The 10098-nt window shown below is 57.6% G+C and overlaps 2 protein-coding genes across 3 annotated transcripts; one reads left to right on the top strand and one right to left on the bottom strand.

The window, feature by feature from the left end:
• The first annotated feature begins 104 nt into the window (after positions 1 to 104).
• GALE (UDP-galactose-4-epimerase) lies at positions 105 to 4634 on the top strand. 2 transcript variants are annotated; one of them, XM_066375414.1, is made up of 11 exons: positions 105 to 251; positions 1881 to 2006; positions 2146 to 2261; positions 2343 to 2456; positions 2711 to 2887; positions 3123 to 3236; positions 3332 to 3398; positions 3499 to 3584; positions 3693 to 3770; positions 3990 to 4104; positions 4247 to 4634. In XM_066375414.1, the coding sequence occupies exons 1-11, from the start codon at positions 137 to 139 to the stop codon at positions 4303 to 4305; spliced, it is 1167 nt and encodes a 388-aa protein (XP_066231511.1). In that variant the 5' UTR covers positions 105 to 136; the 3' UTR covers positions 4306 to 4634. The 2 variants fall into 2 exon arrangements, with proteins under 2 accessions (XP_066231511.1, XP_066231512.1); XM_066375415.1 differs by lacking the exon at positions 105 to 251 and adding an exon at positions 568 to 696.
• Positions 4635 to 4693: 59 nt separating this feature from the next.
• Positions 4694 to 9188, bottom strand: LYPLA2 (lysophospholipase 2). The gene is made up of 10 exons (XM_066375417.1): positions 9047 to 9188; positions 7467 to 7569; positions 7184 to 7215; positions 6993 to 7058; positions 6464 to 6511; positions 6308 to 6378; positions 6090 to 6163; positions 5910 to 6011; positions 5634 to 5807; positions 4694 to 5548 (listed from the first exon to the last, which is right to left on the bottom strand). The coding sequence occupies exons 2-10, from the start codon at positions 7542 to 7544 to the stop codon at positions 5498 to 5500; spliced, it is 696 nt and encodes a 231-aa protein (XP_066231514.1). The 5' UTR covers positions 7545 to 7569; positions 9047 to 9188; the 3' UTR covers positions 4694 to 5497.
• Positions 9189 to 10098: the final 910 nt, after the last annotated feature.

Below are 10098 nucleotides of genomic sequence, written 5' to 3'. Positions count from 1 at the left end.
TGGCCTCCTCTCTGCAGATGTCCGGGCACTGGACTGTGCGCTCTGCTGGCCTTTGTAGGCGCGCGCTGCGCAGGCGCCTTCAATCTACAGCCCTTTCTGTCCTTCCGGCGCCCCGTAGTGTCGTCTTCCCAGTGATATGTTCCTTGGGGGCGTGGAGGGGGCGGGGCCAGGCGGGCCCTCGCCTCTTAAAGGGACCGAGGCGCGGGAGGCGGCACCCCTGGAGGCAGCGCGGGACGCGCCGTCCCGAGCAGGTTCGGGAAGGCAATGAGGGGCTGGACGGGCGGGCTCTTGAGGGGTTGGGTGGTCTGCGGAGAGCGAGGGAGAGTTTTGGGGGCCGGGCTGCGTTCTGGGCAGAGTAGCGCCAGGGCGGCCCGCCCTCACTGCGCCCAGCTCCCGCTGTCGTGGCTGGGGCGACCCGATGTCATTCATTCCCAGCCTAGGAACTTCTTGCGCGGCCCCCTCCTAGCCGCCGCCCAAATCCCTGCCCGAGATCCAGCGTCTCCTCTCATCCATTATGCAGACTGGGAAAACTGAAGAGGCGACAGCTAACCTGGGTCACTCCGCTGGTCCGGGGCAATCCGGCTTGACCCAACTTCCTGCCTCCCAGGGAACACTTCGCGACCGCTTTCTGGGGATCCGCACAGTGCATGGACCTCGGCGGGATGGGGTGGAGGAGGCTTCGGCGTCTGGAGCAGAGTGCGGTGGGGTGGGGGTGGAGAACGAATTGCTTAGGCGAGGGGCTGGCCTGGGAGCCTGGAGATCCGAATTCTAGCCTAGCTATCACTAGCTATGTGGACAGCAGGCAAATAACTTGACCTCTTTGACTTTAGCATATCTGTCTGTAAATTGCCAGTGATAATATCTGCCTCATTAGGATGTTGGAAGAATTCAGGAAAATAATGCAACAGTGCCCGATATACTGAAGGCGCTCAGCCAAATTGGTTGGAGCAGGATGAGCCCAGGAGGCAATAGAAGCAGCCTGGAGGAAGGCGGCTGCAGGCCAGGCCGTCTCGAATGAAAGGCCCCACTGTCTGGGGCTTCTAACACCCGTCCACCTCCTCTGCCCACGGAAGTTTGTTCAGGGCGGGGTGCACACCTGGCAGTGGAGTTGGCGCCAAGGCCACGTCTGCACCGGCCAGTTCTGTGCTGCCTACAGTTAGTTGGGCGGGACCCTTAGCTCCAATCCAGGAGTGATCCCAGCTGGCCCCAGCAGGGGCAGAGGTGGGGTGGTTGGGGCCAACGCTAGGACGGCAGTGCTGCAGCCCCAGAGCTGGGCTCAGCCTGCCAGGCAAAGGACCCCACCCTGAAGCCATTGGGTATATTTCCTGCTTTCTCCCAGCTGACCCTTGAGGGAGAGTAAGTCAGGAGAACTGTGTATAACGTGAGCCCAGAAGCCAGTTTACATCTAATGATGGCAGAGGGACTGGGAAGGCCTGAGTCTGAGCAGACAGAACCCCTTCCTGGGCTCTTGGAGTCCCGGTGCTACTGCCATATTTGTTTCTGTCTAGAACTGTCCAGTTCCCAGACACCTTGGGGAAGAAGGGTGGAGCCTTAGATTCCATCTTCTCAATGCAGTCAGTTGAGCCTAGAAAATATGGCACCTGTGTGCAGGCCTTTTTAAAACACCTCGTTTAACTCTTACACTATCACATGGCATTTGTACAATTATAAGCTCCATGTTGCAGAGATGGCAACTGAGGCCAAGAGAAGATAAGTGATCTCTAAGGCCAGAAAGTAGTAGTCTCCAGACTTGGACCAGGCTGTTGGTCCAGCCTATTAACTAGGACACACTATGCCTCCTTCTGAGGCCAGACTGCAGTTGGATGGAGGCCCTGAATGGCCAGCCTCAGCCAACTCTGAGACTGGGTGTTCTGGGCCAGGTATGATGGCAGAGAAGGTGCTGGTAACGGGCGGCGCTGGCTACATTGGCAGCCATACGGTGCTGGAGCTGCTGGAGGCAGGCTATTCGCCTGTAGTCATCGACAACTTCCATAATGCCATCCGTGGTGAGTGGGGGGTCGGGGGTTGGGGATTCTGGAGGGGATGAAAGGGAAACCCTGGGTTCCACCTCCAAAGGGTTTGTGTCTTGCTAGTCTCCAGGACCCCATCTCCTCTGATTTTGATGGTTTCCATGTGCCCAACCAGGAGAGGGCGCCATGCCTGAGAGCCTGCGGCGAGTTCAGGAGCTGACAGGTCGCTCTTTGGAGTTTGAGGAGATGGACATCTTGGACCAAGCATCCCTGGAGTGTCTCTTCAAGAAGGTGGGGGGCTTGGCTGGTGGCAGGGCACTGCTGATGGCCAGGGCCCGTAAAGCAACCTCTGACCCAGCTTTGTCCCTGCAGCACAGCTTTGTGGCGGTCATCCACTTTGCGGGGCTTAAGGCCGTGGGCGAGTCAGTGCAGAAACCCCTGGATTATTACAAAGTTAACCTGACAGGAACCATCCAGCTTCTGGAGGTGAGATGTGGGGCAAGGACACAGACGGAGAGAGCCCCTAGCCAGGCGGGCAGTGCCCAACACAGTGGCTAATGGTCCTCAGGCAGGGCCCAAAGCTGTATCATCTTGGACACGTCTTTCTTTACCTCTCAGCCTTGGTCTCCCCATCTGTAAAAGGGTGTGCCCATACCTCAGTCCCACCCACCTGTAGAGGAGTAAGGGACTTGGAATAACATGTGAGGCAGAGGCCACTGACATCTCCCCCCAATGGCCAGATCATGAGAGCCCATGGGGTGAAGAACCTGGTATTCAGCAGCTCGGCTACCGTGTATGGGAACCCCCAGTACCTGCCCCTGGACGAGGCCCACCCCACAGGTGGCTGTACCAACCCCTATGGCAAGTCCAAGTTCTTCATTGAGGAAATGGTCCGGGACCTGTGCCAGGCAGACAAGGTGAGGGATCCCCTTGACCCAGCCGTACCTCTGCTACCCTGAGCCTGAGATCCTGAGCAACCCCCAAGGAGGAAGCAGCAATGACGGCCCAAGGTCATAGCACCTGGGGGTGGGCTTGATCCCCCTACTCCTTTCTAGGGATAGAAGTCACTGGGGACATGAGAGATAAAGAGCTCTGGATTGAGCTGGGACACAGCCTGCATCCTCGCTCCATCATCTGACCTGTGTCCCACAGACCTGGAACGCAGTGCTGCTGCGATATTTCAACCCCACGGGTGCCCATGCCTCAGGCTGCATTGGTGAAGACCCCCAGGGCATCCCCAACAACCTCATGCCCTATGTCTCCCAGGTAAAGGAGAAGGGGAGAGACGGGGGATTGGCTTAGGGTTGAGGGGCACAGCTTGTGCTTAGAGCCTGGGAAGAGTAACCTGACTTCCACCCCAGGTGGCAATTGGGAGAAGGGAGGCACTGAATGTCTTTGGCAACGACTATGACACAGAGGATGGCACAGGTGAGCCTAGGATGAGGAGGATCCAGGAGTGGGAGCCAAGAGGGAGAATGAGGTGGGATAGACTGTACTGAGCCCTCCCACCCAACCATCTCCTATGCAGGTGTCCGGGATTATATTCATGTCGTGGATCTGGCCAAGGGCCACATTGCAGCCCTGAGGAAACTGAAGGATCAGTGTGGCTGCCGGGTAGGAAGAGAAGCAAGGGAGCAGAGGGAGATGGGAGTCTTGAGCAAATGGGACCCAGAGGGGTGGTTAGTCCAGCCCCCTCCACAGTACTTGTTCTCTCCTGGGCAGATCTACAACCTGGGAACGGGCACTGGCTATTCGGTGCTGCAGATGGTCAGGGCCATGGAGAAGGCCTCTGGGAGGAAGGTAGGCTGTCTACCCTGCCCTGCCCACCTGACTTTCAGCAGACCTGGCCTCTCCCACTAGCCTACTTGATGGGGACTGCCACGTCTACTCATCCTACCTTAGCACTAGGCACCTGCAAGATCCTGCCCTGCACCTCCATTTCTTGAGGGTCTGGTCAGCGAATGGCTGGCTGAGGCCAGGCGAGGCTCAGCTAAGCCATGACTGTCCCCTCTCTTGCAGATACCATACAAGGTGGTGGCACGGCGGGAAGGTGACGTGGCTGCCTGTTATGCCAACCCAAGCCTGGCCTTCCAGGAGCTGGGCTGGACTGCAGCCTTAGGGCTGGACAGGATGTGTGAGTGCCAGCCTGACCCCTAGGAGAGAACTAGGGGCTAGGAGGGGCTGACTGGGTCTGGATATGCCTACCCCGAGCTACCAGAGATGGCAGGGGCCTTGCCCCAGTGTGGACCCTGACCACACACCTCGCCCTATCACAGGTGAAGATCTGTGGCGCTGGCAGAAGCAGAATCCTTCAGGCTTTGGCGCACAAGCCTGAGACCCGCCTCCCATGGACCAGAAAAGGAAAAGAGAAACAACTGCCTGTTCTCCAGCATCTGGCCTGAACTCAGGGGCCTCAGAGCCTGCCCTACCTCAAACCCCAGCCAGGCCCATTCAGGCCACAGGCAAGAGGCCAACGGCTCCACTAGTCAGAGGTCAGGGGTCTCCAAGTCTTCCCTTCCACAGGGTCTGGGGACCCATGAACATCACCAGGAGCACGTGGGGGAGGCAGGGCCCTGAGACAGAACACCCTACTCCCAGGCCTTAATTTATACTGCTATGAAGGCGCTCTGCAAAATATTTAAAATAAAGTTTTCTTACACTGGATCACTTTCTCACACATAGTGTCTCCCTACCCCTTGGGTAGAGTCAGCCAGGCCTAAGAGTTGAAGCAATTTCTTTAATTTTATCGGAATCCGGGACACAACAAGAAAAACACCCAAAACCACATGGAGACAGAAGACGAGACACAACTCCTCCCCCACCTCCCCTGGCCCTAGAGTGGGGACAATGTGGGGGGTAACACAGCTGGGGGAGACCTTGAGCCTCAGTCCAGCCCTGCAGGCTCCAGGCCTGCTGGGGGAGGAAGGTAATGTGGAGGCAGGGCCCAGCCCCCAAGTCAGAAAGGGCTGAAGGAAGGCCCCTTCCAGGGACTCTGCTCCCTCATGAACACTTCTGCCCAGGGGCAGGTAGCCCACAGCAGCAAGGGGGCCTGGGGTCATGGACACATTCATGATTGAAAAGCAGCTGGAGTGGAGGCAGGAGACATACGATTATCTGGGCAGAATCAGTTGAGAGGGGGTAGGTGGGGCCTGGGAGGGCCCCTTGGGCCAAACCCTGAGGTCACAGGAGGGGGCCCAAAGCAGGGCTAGTGAGTGAGGTCCTGAGTGAGTGGGTCGGCGGCTGGGCCCCTTCTCCCGCTGCCTACAGCCCCTCCAATACTGCTGCCAGGGGGACCCACCTCCAGGGGAATGGGAGAAGCAGCCCAACCCCTGCTGCAGACAGCCAGCTGGTTAAAGCCAGGAAGGAAGGCCTGGCTAGGCCTTGGCCCGCCTGCCCCAGAGGCCTATGGGAAGAAGGTGGGTCAGGGAGGGTGGGGACAGGGGCTCGACTGGCTCAGATCCAAGATGGTGCCACGCGTGCTGGGTCCCCTATGAGCTGAGGGACTGCGCTGGAGCCAGCAACTCTGGTTAGACAGGCGGCAGCAGCTTCTCAAGAAACTCCTTCACAGCTGCCATCTCCTGGGAGGAAGGGGGTACTGTGAGAGGCTCCTGGTTGGAAGGAGGAAGGAGAGGGTAGGAGCAGGAAGTGCCCTTTCCCACTGACCTGAGGACAGGAGCTATGCATGACACCTGGATAAGTCTTGAACTGGACCCTGGCAGGTGTGACAACGGACCGGAGCTTCTCAGCTGTCAGGGCCCCAAACCGTACAGGAACCATGGGGTCCAGCTCCCCATGGCACTGAAGGATGGCCAGGTCCTTGGCACTGCCGTTGGCTGCCTATGGGCCAGACAGGACTCAGAGGGCAAAACCAGTGCTCAGCACAATTCCCAAGCCATAAGGAAACCCAAAGGGCAGGAGAGGGGTCATGTAGACACTTACCTGGGGGAAGGCCCGGTGCAGAGGCAGCCAACAGCTCAATGCCACAATGCCAGCCAGAGGGTGGGGGCAGGTGAGGGCCGTGTAGAGGGACAGGGCCCCTCCCTGCAAAGAGGAGAGAAGGAGAAGTCATGAGGGCACAGCTCACCTACCCACCACCCACCACCCTCTCTCTCCCCTCACCTGTGAAAAGCCTCCCAGGACGATACGATTGGCAGGGATCCCATTCTTCATTTCGTGTTCAATCAAGGCCTTTACTGGGGGAAGGGGGGAACGTGACTGCACTGGGGGGAAAGCTGCTGGAGGGCCCAGGGAAGAGAGCCAGACAGACTACTGCCCAAGGCTTTCCTACAGGGGGGAGGGGGAGGAGGGAGAGTGCTGAGGAGGGGCTGGGGCCTTACTGTTTTCTGCTGCCTTCTTGATGCCAGCCTCATCCTCAGGGGCATCTGGACTCAGCCCCATCAGGTCAAACCTGGGAAAGCAGAGGCATTGGCAGCTACAGGAGACCCTGGCCAACCCCTCACAGCTCCCTCAGCTCCCATTCCCACTCAACTCACCAGGAGGGCATCACCATCTTCATGTTGAGTGTCACAGGGATCCGAGGCCTGGGGAAATCAGCAAGAATGACCATCATGCTCCAGAGGGATGAGGAAACCATAGCAGTGAGCCCAGGAGGCAGAGCAGCCTCTGGGGCCCCTCCCAGCAGGCAGGGCCTGTGTTTAAGGTGTTGCCAGGCAACCTGCCACGTGAGGCTGGAAGCTGAGGTTAGAGCATCAGCAGCAGAGATGAAGAAGCAGAGCCCAGCACTCAGCTTCCCAGGGCTCCAGATCACTCGGTGAGTACTTGGGGAAGGGGAACAGGGGTCCTGGTTCTATGACGCCTCATGTCTAGGAGGCCTTGGCTGGGAGCTGGGGCTGAACCCCATCCCTGGGGGCTCCACAGGAATAAAGGCTGAAAATAGCAATTCTGACTGCCCTGGGCCCAGGCGGCAGGATGCAGCTGGCAGGACAGAACAGACCTGGGGCCACAGATCACCCCCCAAGCGATTCCCATCCTCAGCCCCTCCTTTGCTAGGGTGACACTCACGCATGGGGACAGATGTACTTGACGTGAGGGAGCCGGATGGTAGAGAGGGCGTCAGCCCAACTGTGTCTGTAGGAGGGAAGGGAGAAAAGGCAACAATGTGGAGAGGGAGAAAAAGGGCACAGGCCCTCCAGCCCTGCCCACAGGGCCAGTCCCCACCTGCCCAGGGAATACCCACTCCCCAGCTCACTCACCCTGTATCTCCAAGGCCATGTAAAAAAATAACCTGGAAAAGGATCAGAGATGGAGAGATGTGGAAAAGGGCAGTCATTATCTTGCTATCGTTTCTTCTGGCCATCCCTCCCCCTCCCCTGCACCTGGGGGGAACTGAGGTAGCAGGCAGACATTATCCAGCCCCCCACCTCCTGGCTCTAGGCTGCTCCCTTCTCATCACTGTCACCTCCATTTTCCCCACACCCTCTCAAGCCAGTTCCTCAGCTGGCCTGGGGGCTGCTGTGGGTAGGCGTGGACCCTTACCGCAGCCGTTTCCCGCTCAGCTCCAGACACAGTGGCAGCATCGGTGAGCAGGGGCACAGACATGGTGTTGCCACACATACACTGCAGGGCTCCAGGCTGGGGCCTGTGTAAATTCGGGGGAGTGGTCAAGAGCAAGCCCAGGCAGGGGAGAGATTCCTGACACAGGGGCAGAGCCTCACATCCAAGGCCCAAGGCCCACTGTGGCCATCAGCTCCACACAGCACCCTGGGTTCTGTGCTGGGCACAGAGAAAAGGCAGGCAAGAAGTCCTGGGCAAGAGCAGATAGGAAGTCTGCCTCCAGTCCAGGGAAGAGAAGCAGAGGTGCCCCTTCTAGTGTGCCTGGTTCTGGCTACCACACAACCTGAGCTTGCTGAAGATGGGCAAAGGCAGGGCCTAGGGATTGTGGGGGAACGGAGCCAGGACATCCCCTGCAACCTTACTCCCACCTAACAGTCCTCAGCAGGTAGCTGCCTCCTCCCAGTTCTCCAATCATCCCACTTCTCTAGAGCTCCCGAGTCCCTTCCTCCCCAACTCCCAGCTCTACGGGGAAATAAAGGGGAGAAAATACCAGGGAAATAAGCCTCCAGCCCCTACTCCAACACCCTACACACACAAACATTTTCTCCAACATCCCTCATATCCTGCCCCCACCCAGCCTTCACAATAGTTTCTAGCTCAGCCACTCCCAGAGCCCCTGGGGACTGCCCATGTCCCCAGAAGGCACTGACTCCAGTCCACCACCCATCTCCTAACTGGTGCCCCATGCCCCCCTTAATGGGGCAACCTGCTGCTGCTGCCCACTGACTCCAAGTAGGCCCCCCAACTTGACCAAGCTCTGGGACTCCCAAACACACAAAAGAATGTAGGCTGGCTGGCTCCTTGCCATCCTTAGCATCCTCCAAACTCCCAAGAAGCTTCTGCTACCTACCCCTAAGTCGCTGCCCTTCCCTGTGGCTCCCACTTTCCATTCTGACTCCCAATGCACCTCTCCATAGTGGGTCCCCTCACCTCTGACCCTAGGTCCCTCTTTCCACAAGAGAATACAACTTTCACCCTAAGCTGGGATTTTCTTCCCTTCTAGCCCACTCCACCTCTCACAACACAGTCGCCGCCCCCCACCCCCCGCCCCGCATCTCACAGTGGTGTGCCTTCCCCGATCTGAGATCTACCCCCACACCGTAAAAACTTCCACCCTGATCTAGGGTCACCCACTCCCCACAATGGGAACTTCTGTTCTGACTAAGCATCGCCCCCTCCCTACAGTGACATTTTCTACCCTGACCCAGGACCCGGTACTGCCCACAAAGGGGCGTTCTACCTTTGACCCTGGGGAGCCCCCGCCCCACAATAAGATCTTCTACCTCCGACCCTAAGTCCCTCTCATCACACTCAGATTCCCACTTCTTACTTCTCTTTACTCCCCAAATCCTCAAGTCTGGCCAGCGCCTCTTTGCACCTCACTCCCCACCCCCATCTCTAGCACTTGCGGTTCCCCCTCCCCACTCATCAGGACCCTCCTGTGTTGCAGTCCGATCTCCCCCAGTGCCCTCCCTCTGCCTGTTGACCCGGGACTAGGGTACCTTCACTCCCTGGGGGTTTCGAGACCTCTCGGGCGATTCCCCTTTCTCCGGCACAGACACACACTCTTCCCCCTCCACCGCCCCCGCCGGAACTTCCGTTTGAGTCCCGGGAACCCAGCCATCGCTCTACCGGAAATAGCCTGGCCAGCGGTACGGAACCCGGAAGTGGGCGTGGGGCTTGCCCCAGATAGGAGCTGCCATGTTGGCTACGGTGGGGCCACTCCCCATAATTAAGACCCAGAGTCACCTGCAGAATTCAGACAGCGCATCCGCATCCGAGACTCCCATTTGCTGCCATTACCCAAGCGTCTCCTGGAGGAAAGCTATATGGAAGCAGTGGGATTCCTCACTAGAACATGAAGTCTCTCATCCTCCCATCACCCCATCCCAATGGGCCACAGTTCATCCATCACTGGCTTCTATGACCTAATCCAGGATCCCGGATGGAATCCTTAAAGATCCTTAGAGACCATCTAGTTCTCCAATCTCACATTAAAGATTAGGAAACTGAGGCCCAGGGAGGGGAAGTAAACAGCAACCTTAGGATTACACTGTAATGCTACCTCTGCACCTGTTTTCTGGGCTATAAAATGGTGATAATAATCACCCTGCCTACTTCACAGCTTTGTTGGTAGGCGCAAATGAGGTCGTGCAGAAATGCTTAATACACTGTAAAATCAGAGTGAGGCCTTAATGACTCTACAAAGGACCCTGGGAAAATAACACAGGCCATCACAGGGCAGCTGGGCAGGTATTGGCAATGTTTTAGCTCTGCCCTGGACAAGCAATGCCATGCAGACAGTGCACAAAATACCACCATCAATGAGCTCCAGTTATTAAGAACAAAGGGGGCTTCATTTGGGCATCACTGAATCACCCTTTGCTCCTTGCTGAAGTGGAGATGAGGAGGAGGGTCCAATGTGACGGGAGGAAGAGAAAACATGAGGCCAACTGCAAACAGGAATCGAGTCAGGCCCATTTCTCGGAAGCTTAGGGCTCATTCTTTCAGCATAAGATACCCTAGTTTTTCTTTGAACTGAGGGGAAAAAATC

Source organism: Saccopteryx leptura, chromosome 3 (assembly GCF_036850995.1).
Source record: "Saccopteryx leptura isolate mSacLep1 chromosome 3, mSacLep1_pri_phased_curated, whole genome shotgun sequence".
Taxonomy (NCBI): Eukaryota; Metazoa; Chordata; class Mammalia; order Chiroptera; family Emballonuridae; genus Saccopteryx; species Saccopteryx leptura.
Note: the sequence above shows the minus strand (reverse complement) of the source record. Positions and strands in the feature narration are given on the sequence as shown.

What these genes read in the sequence shown, in the direction of transcription:
- GALE (XM_066375414.1), top strand. Translation starts at nt 137, where the DNA reads ATGTTCCTTGGGGGCGTGGAGGGGGCGGGGCCAGGCGGGCCCTCGCCT. An exon ending in AGGATCAGTGTGGCTGCCGG is followed by an intron (nt 3,585 to 3,692) that starts GTAGGAAGAGAA and finishes TCTCCTGGGCAG; the next exon opens with ATCTACAACCTGGGAACGGG. An exon ending in AGAAGGCCTCTGGGAGGAAG is followed by an intron (nt 3,771 to 3,989) that starts GTAGGCTGTCTA and finishes CCTCTCTTGCAG; the next exon opens with ATACCATACAAGGTGGTGGC.
- LYPLA2 (XM_066375417.1), bottom strand. Translation starts at nt 7,544, where the DNA reads ATGTGTGGCAACACCATGTCTGTGCCCCTGCTCACCGATGCTGCCACT. An exon ending in CATGGCCTTGGAGATACAGG is followed by an intron (nt 7,059 to 7,183) that starts GTGAGTGAGCTG and finishes TCCCTCCTACAG; the next exon opens with ACACAGTTGGGCTGACGCCC. An exon ending in TGCACCGGGCCTTCCCCCAG is followed by an intron (nt 5,808 to 5,909) that starts GTAAGTGTCTAC and finishes TCTGGCCCATAG; the next exon opens with GCAGCCAACGGCAGTGCCAA.